Here is a 15,801-nt window from a genome sequence, read left to right on the forward strand (position 1 = left end):
CCTACTGTCTCAAACATGAGACAACCCTGATTTCAAGCAATGAGCTCTTCTCCACTTTCATGTTCAGTCTGACACTCTAATTTTGTTGTTTCTCACATGCTCTGTTCAGACAATGGATGATTCATAAATCACATTACTGTATTTTGATGATGAAATTGCCTTGTGTTTTTCTTTCACTGCTGTCTCCTGAGATGGATGCACAGAAGTGTAAAGAAAGCATAAAGGAAGACTATATTTTAGTAATAAATAATAATAATGTTATTTGTTTTAGGTCCCACTAACTACTTTTTGGTCTTCGGAGATGCCGAGGTGCCGGAATTTAGTACAGCGGGAGTTCTTTTACGTGCCAGTAAATCTACCGACACGAGACTGACGTATTTGAGCACCTTCAAATACCACCGGACTGAGCCAGGATCGAACCTGCCACGTTGGGGTCAGAAGGCCAGCGCCTTAACCGTCTGAGCCACTCAGCCCAGCACTATATTTTAGAATTTTTAGGGTATGATGATGAGCCAGCCTTTTATGAGTATAGTGAAGGTAAGTTGCAGTGACAGTTGCAGTAAAACAAATTGTATACATTTATGAAGCCATTACCAAGTTCTGATAAATGTGCCAATGTGCCAATGTTGCCATTCTATGATTGCTCAATAGCTGTGTAAATGCAATGTATTTTTTAGCCTATTTGAACCTATGTCAAAACATCCAGAAAAATTTTGTATGTGACATGCATAAGGCTGAAAAGAACTTGAGAATGAAAAGGTTAAATAGATAACACTGCAGCTTAGGCTTCCATGGTCAGTGTCTCAATGAACATGAAGCACACATTCTGGGCTTGTAGGCCAAGATCAAACTGGGTATATATCTCCCAGGATTCCAGCTAAAAATCCAATTTGACATCGGCCTACAAGACTGGAAAATTTCAGCTATACATTGAGAAATCACAAAATAAGACCTGTCAACCCTCAATGGCTAACCAAGGAAATTAAAAATTACAATATGTTAATGCAGTGAGAAATAACTGCTGCCCCCATCCCCCTTTAACAATTGGCTTTACGTTGCACCAACATCTACAGGTCTCATGGCGACGATGGGATAGGAAAGAGCTAGGAATGGGAAGTGGCCGTGACTTTAAGGTACAGCTCCAGCATTTGCCTGGTGTGAAAATGAGAAACCACGGAAAAACATCTTCAGGGCTGCCAACAGTGCAGTTCGAATCCACTATCTCCCGAATGCAAGCCTACAGCTGTGTGCCCCTGACCGCACGGCCAACACGCTCGGTGTAACTGCTTTTTAGATACGGGGCTTCCTAAGGTATGACCCAGTTATTTTACATAGGCTACTTTAGGTATAAGTAACTTTCTTTTTTATATATATAGTTTTGTCCACTTAGGATTGCAGTTACCTCTTGCCAGCCTTTCTAGATTTTCAGTACTACTGCATCTTAGACGAGAGTTCAGTTCTTCGCTCTTCAGAACACCTGGTACCAGTTCTCCTTACTCTTTCCAGAAGATACTCTATCTCGTGTACCCAGGTCCGTAACTAACTTACTTCCTTCTTGAATCATGGCTCAGATGCACTGGACAAGCCTCACTCAATTTCGTTTTACCATGGAGCAGTGTATTTCCAAATCATAAGACAATCAAGAATTTTGCGTAATATTCTGGATTTAGGCATTCGAAAGAAGTGAGAAATTTCACTGAATAGACTAAACAGATTAGATAGTAAGATGGCAAGTGTCTCCAAGCGAGTACTCTGTTGAAACAGTTGGTAATTATGTCTTTCTGAGACTATAGCTCATGTCCACTATATCATGGGTATCTTATTACAAAGATGGCTATAGCTGAAAGACATATACACTGCTGAAAACAGAAGCATACTCAGTACTTCCACTCTGTGAAGCTAACTGGAAAATAAATACTGTAATTACTCTCAGCATGGCAGTAATGTGAGTGACAACTTATGATTAGAATCAAACTGACGATAGTAGTTATGGAGGTATAAAACAACTGACACTGTTTAAAACAAGCCAAATACGAAACATGTTTTTAAAGTCATAGTTTATCGATTTTGTCCAGTTCGTCAATCTAATTTCCCTTTCTTCAAATCACTATCAGTGTTCCATCTGAGGACCAACAATTTTGCACTGAAAATTATATGATTGCATTCTGAAGCAGAAAGTCTTATCGAACTAAGGTTAAGTTATAAGTAGGTTCCCACCTTCCAATACTTATCAGTTTCTATATAATACTTTTATTAATTACATAATATAAACCAGCTTAATCTCTAGGACATGTTTCGTTCCGATTATGGAACATCTTCAGCTAAAAGATTTGACAAAATGGCAAGACAATTAAAATACATGTGATAGTTATGATACAATAGCTAAAAGATTTGACAAAATGGCACGAAAATTAAAACACGTATGATAGTTAAGACGATAAAATAAAATGTTCATTCATGTTGGTTAAAATTTCAACAAGTCAGTGTCCAAGTGACGAAGTAAAATCGGCGATAAGGTTCTTCTTTATGTTGGAGACATGTATGTTTGTTAATCTTGAAGATAAAATTAGAGATATGCAAGATTTTCTTAACGTATAGTTATCGGGGGAACTCTTGATAAAACAACCGTAGTTGAAGTTGAGTTGCAGTTGGATTATTAAAATGAGTCTGAAACGAGAAGAGAATGAGTAAAAAGGAGGGCATTTTAAGGAGAAAACCTTGTAAAAATGATGTTCGTGAGAATAAAGGATAATGGAGTTGATTACCTTATAGTCGATCATGTTGTATTTGATGTCTTCCCTTACGCCGTGTCGGTGACTGAGTTCTGTGTACGTATGTGAAGCACCTGCGGTGGGCGGGGAATATCGGAAGGAGAGGTAGGTGAAGTGAGGAAAGCGGGTGAAATGTTGTGTAGGGTGGAGCTAACTGAGGAGTGGCGCTGTGATAGGCTAGGGGAAACAGAAGGAAAAGTTAATAATAATGTTATTTGCTTTACGTCCCACTAACTACTTTTACGGTCTTCGGAGACTCCGAGGTGCCGGAATTTAGTCCCGCAGGAGTTCTTTTACGTGCCAGTAAATCTACCGACATGAGGCTGTCGTATTTGAGCACCTTCAAATACCACCGGACTGAGCCAGGATCGAACCTGCCAAGTTGGGGTTAGAAGGCCAGCGCCTTAACCGTCTGAGCCACTCAGCCCGGCAGAAGGAAAAGTAGGGGGAATATTGTGTAGGGTGGAGCTAATTGGGAGGAGGTGTGTTGGTTGTTTTTTGGAATTCTTTTTGATGGTTTTTCTAGGCGAGTCTAATTTGGTAGCCTCTTCTAGTAATATATCGATATTTTCCGTGATTTTGTTAATATTCTGGCTGGGATTTCATTTCTGATCTATCTCAATATAGATATTTTCAAGAATATTCATTAATTTGTCTTTATTTAACGTTCGCAGAATGGTCAAGTCCCTTTCTATTGATGTAAAACTGTGTTTATATTCTGTCATATGAAGACTCATGGCCGAGTACTTCCTATGTTTTTCAGCATTAATATGTTTTGATATCTTACTAAGACATTACGGCCTGTTTGCCCAATATAAGAATTGGCACAATTTGAGCAATTAAGCCTATATATCCCCGAATTTAAATATTTGTTATTACTTGCAATGCTTTGGTGATTGAAAATTAAACGTTGATTGTTGTTATTGGTGCGAAAAGCAATTTTAAAATAGAGTTTCTTAAAAATATTAGTAATCTGGTACATATTCCCATTATTATAAGTAAAAGTGGCAAAGTTTTTCTTTTTATGTTCTTTTACCAGCTGCGTTTGAGGTTTATTCTTCATTTTATTCATTAATCTATGTAGTGTTTTGTGTATCCATTACTTATCGCTATTTTGTAAATGAGATTAATTTCTGTTTGGAGATCGTTTTTGGACAAGGGAATGTTAAAGGCTCTATTTAATGTGCTTAAAAAGGTACTCCTTTTATGTGCCTCAGGATGGTACGAATCTTTTCGTATGGTATTTATAGTTTGAATCGGTTTTCTAAAGGAAATTTAGTTTTTTATTGTTGTCAGTTTCTAACATAAATTTTATGAAAGGGTCTAAACTGTTGATTTGGTCTAATAAATTAGTGCTACTGTTGATTTGTTCATCTATGATTGCAAAGATGTCATTGACAAACCTTAGCCACATAATGATACCTTTTTCGTCATTCAAAATGTTATGTTTTTCTAAGTGATCCATGTATATTTCAGCAAGGATACCTGATGCTGGAGATCCCATAGGGAGACTCCTTTGTTGATATACTGTGTAATAATCCAACTGCAACTCAACTTCAACTGCGGTTGTTTTATCAAGAGTTTCCCCGATAACTATACGTTAAGAAAATCTTGCATATCTCTAATTTTATCTTCAAGATTAACAAATATACATGTCTCCAACATAAAGAAGAACCTTATCGCCGATTTTACTTCATCACTTGGACAATGACTTGTTGAAATTTTAACCAACATGAATGAATATTTTATTTTATCATCATAACTATCACATGTATTTTAATTGTCTTGCCATTTTGTCAAATCTTTTAGCTGAAGATGTTCCATAATCGGAACGAAACATGCCCTAGAGATTAAGCTGGTTTATATTATGTAACTAATAAAACTATTATATAGAAACTGATAAGTAATGGAAGGTGGGAACCTACTAATAACTTAACCTTAGTTGTGTTGAGCCAATAGGAATAAAATATGAGATTTATAAGCTGTAAGTCTTATTGATGCGAGATCTTTCCTACCGTAAAAGTAGTTAGTGGGACGTAAAAACCAACAACGTTAAATCTTTCCGAATTATTTTTCAAATTCCTATCAGTTTCTATTGTTTGTGAAGACTAAATTCTGCTTCTCATAAGATACAAATTTCAGAATAACACAGTTTGGCCTGTTCAATGTCAGTGGATCCACCCTGCGACTATGGTTATGATCAACAGTTTGCTTTTATTTTTGAAGTGTAAAATTTAAAAAATTATGTGTTGATGTTTGTGAAATGGTGGGAGCTGCCATATACACGTTCAACTGCAGAATACCAATTGTATCTATCAGCATTTTTATATTCTTTGCATCTGGTGTAGAAATTATTTGGCCAGCCAGCAAAAAAAAAAAAAAAATCACTTAAAATAAAAATCATGAACATTGTCAAAACAATTTTATTCAATAAGAAATGTTTACAAACCTACCACATCATCATCAACTAAAATCTCAGCATCTCAATCACAGCCGTTATGGATTAAAAACAAAATAAAATTTACAGTTGTAAAGATACAAGAAATTAACACACAAATGTTACTCCATTATTTAAACCTAATCAACTTTTGCCAACCCACTCAATGGACATGCTACAATGATTTCACATGATAACATTAAAAGAGAAGCAATCAAAAAACAAAAGATCACTGACAACAATATCAGTAACCTAAGCAATAAACAACAAAGACAGAAAACAACCACCATGTTGAACTCGTACATTTTCACCCATGAGTTATCAACAGATTCAACATAAACTTTTCAAATAAGAAAATCTGCTAAAACCAGGCTTCAAGTTCAACTGTTATGAACGTCATACGGAAAACATAAAACAGTGATGTACAAATCGCCAACAAAATCTTAACCTTACCACAATGAGAAATAATGGAAAACAAAGCCACCAATAAAGCCTTAAAAGTATTCAGACATAAGAATTACAGTAGAAGTCCGTTATAGCAGATTGTGTTATATCCAATTTTTGTATAAGAGTTGTAAAACCCCACATGCAGCTTAAAATTGGTATGAAAAGGCAATCAGTTTGTTCAAAACCGTTGTTTCCGCAGATGATATCCACACTACTGCTTACTTGTTTGTTATTTTTCGAAATCCGATACTATGTGAAAGTGCACGTTTAATTTCATTCTGAAAAAATTACAGTACCGTATTTCTCCGAATCCAAGACGAACCCCACGTTTTCCCTCAAAAAATTTAAATTAGGCTCAAAAAGTGCTTTGTAAAATCAGGTGAATGCCTTTGTTGTGGAGTATGCATTTTTACACTATTTTTAGACGCCGAACATTGGCTTTTGTTATGCCGCATTTTTTTTGCGGCTGCACAACTATTCTCTATTCCCGCGGGTTTAATGACCATTAACTTAAAATTTGCATCATAATACCGAAGAGAACCCGTTGAAAATTTGCTGACAATATCTATTCCATGCGTCTATACAATACGGCGATCCGTCCGGTAAATATTCTTGCTGTCTATAAAACTGTTACGGTACTTTTACTCAGCATCAGATACAGGGTCTTTTTTTTTTTTTTTTTGGCTGGCTCCGTGTCTAAGGGGAACATGCATGGAAGGCGATAGCGCAGCCGGGTGACTCATTTGCCGAGAGATATATTGCTTCATGACTGGCTAAGATGATCTAATGCAGTACGGTAGCAATAACCATAGCCTCACAGCAATAGTTTAGTTTAACATCTGTCGTATTGGTAGCATGTTCAATGTGTTCGCTTTAAAATAGCGTCGTTTCTGTAGGAATATTAAAGTAATCATGTGTTTAACGAATGATATATACAGCGTGTATTCATTGAGTTGTGCTATGCGATGCATTCTTATACCGAGTGCCGCTTTTGATTCATTCGCAAATTTCCTGGCATCCTCCCTCCCATAGAAGTATGGTATGTGAATTAGTAAAGAAGTTACACACCACTGGGTCCATTTTTAACAAGAAATCACGCAGGAGGCGAACAGTTTAAAAAGAGGAGAAGCTTGACGAAATAGGAGCTCTCTTGGAAAGAGCCTTACAATTTTGATAAATTCTATCCATAAAGCACTAATTGGAGCAAGAGGGTCAATTTCCTTTCTAGCAGCCCATGTCGTTTTGTTATCAAAACGTAATGTGTTTACAAAAAATTCTAAGCGTCTCTGAGGCATAATGTTTCTCGTTACACAAAGTTATCTGGTATTATGCCAACGAGTTTCCGCTGAGGTGTGATTCTGTTTCTGTGCACCGAAGTATAGAAAGAGATCCAACAAGGCTCGGATCTCAACTGTTGATGTTTTTCCAGTACAACTTTGATCAATTTACATCATCAATCATGCTTTTTGTTATGAACAGTTCAAAGATATTTACTTCATTTATCTCAGCTTTTGCAGCTCCTTCGGGGTGAGACCTAATGACAACTGTATTTCTTTTGGGGGTTCTGCCAGTTCTTGAAGGGGTTTGTGATGACCACCCATAACCGTTCTTGCCTTTTGGAGAAGTTTTGTCTGGCACTACAATGCAATCAGGTAGACTATTTGTAACCTGCTCTTCCTGAGCACACTGCACCTGCATACGACTAGAAGATGGTTCGGTGGAGTTTCCGGCCTGAATACTAGAGTCCATAATTCGAGGCTTCTTTCTCTCATATCGTTCAGGCTGTTCTTCTTCTGCCTCGTCCTGGCTGCCTGAATCAGGGATGTATTCATCTTCTGAAGTATCGGGGGAAAAGATATCACCTACCATATCATCTTCTTCAATGAAGTCTGTTTCACAATCATCATCCAAGATATCTTCAAAATTATCACTGGTATGAGGCTCAGGCCTGCACAATTCCTGCAAAATTTGTTTTTCACTTTCTAAGCGATCCATTTCACACGTTCATTACACCAAACAAAACGGTATTCTTTCGAGAGCGCTTTAAAACAAAGAGGTCATAATAATTCAAATATTTCATTAACCGTACACTGGAGTACTGTATGCCCCTCACACACACTTTGAAATACAAGCAGATGTTGCTCAATGGAGGGAAACACACCAACTGAAAGCTTGCAAGCTCAAGGAGGAGTCACTGCGGCGGGAGCCCGTAAGGCTTGCCAACAGCGAAATATTATGGAAATAAAAATCTCTGGGGCATACAGTGACCCGGTGTATGGTTCCAGGGTTAAAGCGCCCTCGTTACGGACCACTGAATGCATTTTTTATACAGTACAGATTTTTTTAGCTATCTTTGTCTTCACGCTGAAGCCAAATATTGACTTTAGTTAGGTCTGTGCCACATTTTCTTGCGCCTGCACAATTATTCTAAATTTCCTAGTGTTTAATAACCATTAACTTAAAATTGGCGTCATAATATCGACGAGAACCCGTTGACAATTTGCCGGCAATACCTGTTCCGCGTATCTTTACAACTATCCATCATGAAAATATTCCTGCTGTCTATAAAACTTAATTTTACGAAGAGTCAGGTACAGTAGACGCATTATAACTCTGCCGCTGAATAGCCGTGGTCTTTCTAAGAATTCGAAGGCTCGCATGTTTTGATGCCGTACTGCAAATTTGAGAAACGTTTTTGTGGAGGCTAATAGAATGCCATTCTCTCTTCACTATTTCCCGAGATTCAGTGACATTACATACAGGCACTGAACAACCGGTTGTCACGGTTAGCGATGTATAATAAAGAGGCGGTCGTTTATTGGCAACAAATTTTGTGCGTGCATGTGCGGGGGTGAAAAGAAGTGGCGTGCTTACCGTGGAAGTTGCCAGGGGTATTCATTATTGGCAGGCTGTGAACGCAAGACAACCCTTGATTTTTCGCATGAGATTCTGAGGGAAAAAAACGTCATCTTGGATTCGGAGAAATACAGTATCATTCCAGAGTTTTATTCTTCAAATGGTGTCATCTAACCTAACAGTAAGTCTGTCATGAAATCATATCTGAAACGCATGTACAGAAACGAGTTATCCTCGCTAAAAATTTACATGTGAATAACCTTTCCGAAATTTAACTAGACGTGAGAAAATATGAACTATCCTCTGAAATCAGTGATGTACTCTGCCGTATCTTGAGATGTATCACATTCGTATTTAATTTCAGAATATAAGTAGCCTGGTTGTCCTAGTTCTGCTTGAATTAACAAGCTGAGAGATGTACCCACCATTCCTGCTCAAGCACCAGAAATGAAGTATAATGTTCCAATGTCCTTATGATTGGTTGGAAAAAGTCATTGTTGCGGTAGGGTGTCCCGCATTAACCAAAGGATAATACACAGTTTAATATAGGAATTTTGAAGTGACAGCAAAACATTGTCGGTATATCAGGGTTATCATTATATGCCGTACTTGCTATAGCGGACTTCTACTGTATATTTTAAAAAATGTCAAAACTCAATACTCTGCATTAAAAACCCGTTTTAATGAGGATATAACCAATTTTTTAATGAAAATATAGTTATATTGTTATTGATAATTATGTATTGAATAGATAGGTCCCACTCTTACCCTGTTTAACAATGAATACTTGTCAATATGGATCATTATGAAGTTTATATCATATGAAAAAAATTGGCCATCATGGAAAATAACTTTTTTTAAATCTTCTTGTTTGAAACAAAATGAACATATTGAGCAGATGGCAGGAATCCAAGTCTTATCTCTGCGACCATGGGCTATTCACAGTTTACGATTACACTCACATTTCAAGAACGTATAAAATTAAGTATTTCCTTGCCGGCCAGTTTTTGTGTGGTTGAGTGTACATCCCTTGTCTGTACCCTTGTCTGCTGTACTGTGAGTAGAAGTTATTGTCACCCAGGGTGGATGTTTGAGATCATTTCTGTACATTTCACGTTTTGAACTAAGTTTTGATTGTAGCCATATTATATATTATGTATTATAGGCTTTGATAGCTCCTATTTTTTGTAGAGATGCTATTTTAATGACCAGCAGTGAACTGTAACTGGTAGTATTACATCTCAACAAAATCCTCATTTCTCAGAACAGTAATAACTACAAGAAATACTTACGTTTGAATGATCCATGAACTGTGACTTCATATGCCAATACACATCCAATAGCCACTAAAAGAATGAAACTTCCAAGCTTCCACGGAAAGGATCTGGTAACTGTCATTTTTTTATTCAGTTCCTGTAAAGCAATTAACATAATATGAATATATACAGCACATTTATTTTCTACAGAATTAAGTAATATGAAAGTCTGAAAAAACAAACATATGGACAGATTTGGCTAAATTGAATCAAATATGATTCCACTTGAATTTTTCATCTGTGGCTTAAAAACAATGGTTTAGAAAAAATATTAAGATAATTCAAAGTTTATGCATGGCCAATATTGTGAATTTGTACTAACTTAAAAGCTAACTGAATGATGTTTATGAATTTTCCATTTCTAAATGTTTGAAAAATATCCAATTACTGATGAACTGGACAGGACATCATTTACATTATAATAGAAGGCCAGGAAATGAGGGACGAGAAGTGGGACACTGTATGTAGTTATCAGTTCTGCAGCTAGGATCACTGATCTATGATCCAAGATTTTTTTTCTTATTGCTACTGATTTAATGTTGCACTAAGGCATCAAATGTTTTTGGTGATGCAAGGATGGTAAAGTAGTGGCTGTGGCCTTAGTTAAGGTATGAAAACAGAAAATCACAGAAATCTATCTCCAGGACTGCCAAAGGTGGGAATGCAAGACCCTAACTGCATGGCCAACTTGCTCAGAACCCAAGTTTTGTTTGTTTTGTGTTTTGCTTTACGTCACACCAACACAGATAGGTCTTATGGCAATGATGGGATAGGAAATGCCTAAGAATGGGAAGGAAGTGGCTATGGCCTTAATTAAGGTACAGCCTCAGAATTTGCCTAGTGTGAAAATGGGAAACCATGCAAAAGCACCTTCAGGGCTGGTGACAGTGGGGTTCGAACCCACTATCTCCCAGATGCAAGCTCACAGCTGCGTGCGTGCTCCTAACTGCACAGCCAACTCACCTAGTGTACCCAAGTTTTAATGTCTTCCTATATTTAAAATGCTTATGATTATTTACTAATATACTGCCAATTATGATACAAAGAAACCACATGTTCTGAAAGTTTTTGATAGTCCGTTTTTGTCGTGGTGCAAAATATTCATAGTTTTCGTATTAAAATGTTATGCTGTTAATTTATATTCATCCAGAAGGTTTTGACAGAATGCTCCTGTGTCAAACTGATTTTATACATATATACAAAGATGTTTTAAAAACTATTCAGAGTAATTCCATCACTTTGCGACACTTCATTTTTCATATTTCTGTACTGGTTAGATGTTATAAATCAATTTAAAGCTCAACATTCAAAGATTCTGAATTTCACAGCACTGATTGCTTAATGCAGCCATTTCACACTAGGTGCAGTAAAATACCTTGTTGAGGAAACAAAAAAAGCAAAATTTTTGCACCACTTTATGCTGTGAAAAGACAGGAAGTCAAAATGTTTTATATTTGTCGTTAACCGTGTCATACTGATATCAGTAACATTATAACAGCAGATTTTGAAGAATTATACAGCAACCATAGTTCAAGTAAAGCTATTGAAAGTACTACTTACGTAAAAACAGGTATTCTCTTAATTTTCAAGAAAAGTGAAAGGTGAATTGAAAAAAGAAGTACATTAAAGTTAAACAGTAACACAAATAATAGCTGTATTCCTAAAGTTTGTATTAACTTTTTTTAAATTTTAGTACTAAAGGCTGTGACAGAAGTTGCATTAACAGCATGATTAATTCGGTATCCACATTGAAGGGAGGGGATGTTCCACCTGATCAATACACAATGTATAAATTCAAATCTTATATTTTACACATTAAAACACTAGAGCTAGTTTTGACCTTGGCGTGCGTCATCCTCAGCTAGACGAATAAATAATCCTTAAAAAGTATAACAGTACTTTTTAAGGTGGTTTAAAAGCTGTCCACAATATGTTAACTGAGCTGGTAAAGTAAGACATTATCATGCTGTGCACCAGAAAAATATAAAATGTCCTTCACTTTTTTTTTTTACTAGTTGTTTTATGTTTAATCGACACAGATAGGTCTCGTTATTTATGAGTTTCATATCCATATTGACTGATTACACATGTGTTTGTGTATTTGAGTCATCAGTCCATAGACTGGTTTGATGCAGCTCTCCATGCCAACCTATCCTGTGCTAACCTTTTCATTTCTACATAACTATTGCATCCAACATCTGCTCTAATCTGTTTTGTCATATTCATACCTAGGTCTACCCCTACCGTTCTTACCACCTACACTTCCTTCAAAAACCAACTGAACAAGTCCTGGGTGTCTTAAGATGTGTCCTATCATTCTCTCTCTTCTTCTTGTCAAATTTAGCCAAATCGATCTCCTCTCTCCAATTCGATTCAGTATCTCCTCATTCGTGATTAGATCAATCCATCTCACCTCTAGCATTCTTATGTAACACCACATTTCAAAAGCTTCTATTCTCTTTCTTTCTGAGCTGGTTATCGTCCATGTTTCACTTCCATACAATGCCACGCTCCAGACGAAAGTCTTCAAAAACATTTTTCTAATTCCTATATCAATGTTCGAAGTAAGCAAATTTCTTATCTTAAGAAAGCTCGTCCTTGCTTGTGCTAGCCTGCGTTTTATGTCCTCCTTACTTCCGCCATAGTTAGTTTTACTACCAAAGTAACAATATTCATCCACTTCCTTTAAGACTTCATTTCCTAATTGAATATTTCCTGCATCACCTGACTTCGTTCGACTGCACTCCATTACTTTTGTTTTGGACTTATTTATTTTCATCTTGTACTCCTTACCCAAGACTTCATCCATACCATTCAGCAACTTCGAGATCTTCTGCAGTCTCAGATAAAATAACAATATCATCGGCAAATCTCAAGGTTTTGATTTCCTCTCCTTGGACTGTGATTCCCTTTCCAAATTTCTCTTTGATTTCCTTTACTGCCTGTTCTATGTAAACATTGAAAAGGAGAGGGGACAAACTGCAGCCTTGCCTCACTCCTTTCTGGATTGCCGCTTCTTTTTCAGAGCCCTCGATTCTTATCACTGCAGACCGATTTTTATACAGGTTGTAGATAATTCTTCGTTCTCGGTATCTGATCCCTATCATCTTCAGAATCATAAATAGCTTGTTCCAATCAACATTATCGAATGCCTTTTCTAGATCTACGAATGCCATGTACATGGGCTTGTCCTTCTTGATTCGATCCTCTAAGATCAGACGTAAAGTCAGGATTGCTTCACGTGTTCCTACATTTCTTCTGAAGCCAAATTGATCTTCTCCCAACTCAGCTTCAACTTGTTTTTCCATTCTTCTGTAAATAATACGTGTTAACATTTTGCAGGCATGAGATACTAAACTAATGGTGCGGTAATTTTCACACCTGTCAGCACCGGCTTTCTTGGGAATAGGTATAACAAAATTCTGCCGAAAATCGAATGGGACTTCTCCTGTCTCATACATCCTGCACACTAAATGAAATAACCTTACCATGCTGGTTTCTCCTAAGGCAGTCAGTAGTTCAGAGGGAATATCATCAATTCCAGGTGCCTTGTTCCTATTTAGGTCACTCACAGCTCTGTCAAATTCTGACCTCAAAATTGGGTCTCCCATTTCATCAGCATCAAACAGCCTCTTCATGTTCCAGAACCAAATTATCTACATCGTTACCTTGATACAACTGTTGGATATGCTCCTGCCACCTTTCTGCTTTTCCTTCTTTCCCTAGAAGTGGCTTTCCATCTGTGCTCTTAATATTCATGCACCTAGATTTCCTTTCTCCAAAGGTTTCCTTGATTTTCCTGTATGCAGCATCTACCTTTCGTAAGACCATACAACCTTCGACATCCTTGCACTTCTCCTTCAGCCATTCTTCCTTAGCTACCTTGCACTTTCTATCCACTTCATTCTTTAATCGCCTGTATTCTTTTCTGCCCTCTTCATTTCTAGCATTCTTGTATTTTCGTCGTTCATCAATCAGGTCTAGTATCTCCTGAGTTATCCACTGATTCTTCGTTGGTCTTTTCTTTCTTCCTAACATTTCTTCAGCAGCCCTACTGACTTCATTTTTCATGACTCTCCACTCTTCCTCTATAGTGTTTCCTTCAGCCTTTTCATTTAGTCCTTGTGCAACATGTTCCTTGAAACAATCCCTCACACTCTTTTCTTCCATCTTGTCTAGATCCCATCTTTTTGCATTCTTTCCTTTCTTCAATTTCTTCAACTTCAGATGGCATTTCATGACCAACAAGTTTTGTCAAGAGTCCACGTCTGCTCCTGGGAAAGTTTTGCAATCCAACACCTGGTTTCTGAATCTCTGCCTAATCATAATGAAGTCTATTTGATACCTTCCAGTGTCTCCAGGTCTCGTCCACATATACAGCCGTCGTTTGTGTTGTTTGAACCAAGTATTGGCAAGGACTAAATTATGATCAATGCAGAATTCAACCAGCCGACTTCCTCTTTCGTTCCTTTGTCCCAATCCAAATTCTCCTACTGTACTACCTTCTCTTCCTTGGCCTACCACTGCGTTCCAGTCTCCCATCACAATTAGATTCTCGCCACTTTTTACATATTGAATTAAATCTTCTATCTCCTCATATATTCTTTCAATTTTTTCATCATCCGCTGAACTAGTAGGCATACAGACCTGTACTATTGTGGTGGGCATTGGTTTGGTGTCTATCTTGACAACAATAATTCTTTCACTATGCTGGACGTAGTAGCTTATCCGCTACCCTATTTTCTTATTCATTATTAAACCAACTCCTGCATTTCCCCTGTTTGATTTCGTGTTGATAATTCGGTAGTCGCCTGACCAAAAATCTTTTTCTTCCTGCCAACGTACTTCACTTATATCAACTACATCTAACTTTAGCCTATCCATCTCCCTTTTCAGATTCTCTAACCTACCACAACGATTCAAACTTCTAACATTCCACGCTCTGACCCACAGAATGTCAGTATCCTTCTTCCTGATGATCGCCCCCTCTCGTGTAGTCCCCACCCGGAGATCCGAATGGGGGACTAGTTTACCTCCAGAATATTTTACCCGCGAGGAAGCCATCATCAGTACATCATTCATATAGAGAGAGCTGCATGTCCTCGGGAGGTAGTTACGGCTGTAGTTTCCCGCTGCTTTCAGCTGTGTAGCAGTATCAACTCAGCTAAGCCATGTTGAGTATTATTACAAGGCCGTATCAGCCAATCATCTAGACTGCCGCCCTTGCAACTACCGATAGGCTGCTACCCACTTTCGATGAACCATTCGTTAGCCTGGTCTCTCAACAGATACCCATCCGATATGGTTGCACCTGCGGCTCGGCTATCTGCATCAGTGGGACACGCAAGCCTCCCCACCGTGGCAAGGTCACATGGTTCGCAGAGGAGGTGATTACACATATATGATAAGAAAGAAATTCCAGCTTATCAATACTGTTTAATAGGTATTAACGGCGACGATGGGACAGGAAAGGACTAGGAGTGGAAAGGAAACGGCCGTGGCCTGAAAATAGGAAAACACAGAAAACCATTTTCAGGGCAGCCGACAGAGGGGTTCGAACCCACTATCTCCCAAATGCAACCTTCACAAATTACCGTATTTACATGAACAATCCCCGCATATTAAAAAAAATGAGGTAAGAAACTGGGGTGCAGATTTCATTGGAGTCAAGGTTGGCAACATGCTCCTGGCTCACCTAGTTTTTGATATTGGCATTAGTTCGCTGCTAGCGAGAGTAGCGTATAACAATCCAATTCACAGCCGGCCAGATTCCTCGCTGCACTCCTGTTAAGCAAAGAGAATGCTTGTAAGGAGTCTCGATTTCAGAAATAGCCGTGTGAGCGCTAAAGGTGTGGTTAATAGGCGTCATCTTTCGGCATTCAACTAAACTATTGGAATGGCGGCAATATGAGGATTTTAAAAAAATATTTGTACATACAAAAATGAAGCAAGAAAATGCAAAACGCTACTTGGG

The 15,801-nt window shown here is 37.8% G+C and overlaps 1 protein-coding gene across 1 annotated transcript in view; it reads right to left on the minus strand.

Annotated features, from left to right (window-relative positions):
• Positions 1-15,801, minus strand: part of Tmem214 (Transmembrane protein 214) — a 430,961-nt gene that overhangs the window by 89,073 nt on the left and 326,087 nt on the right. Inside the window, exon 9 of the mRNA XM_067140553.2 lies at positions 9,804-9,924. Coding sequence (XP_066996654.1) covers positions 9,804-9,924 — 121 coding nt within the window. The remainder of the gene's footprint in view (positions 1-9,803; positions 9,925-15,801) is intronic.

This window comes from Anabrus simplex, chromosome 2 (assembly GCF_040414725.1).
Source record: "Anabrus simplex isolate iqAnaSimp1 chromosome 2, ASM4041472v1, whole genome shotgun sequence".
NCBI classification, from domain to species: Eukaryota; Metazoa; Arthropoda; class Insecta; order Orthoptera; family Tettigoniidae; genus Anabrus; species Anabrus simplex.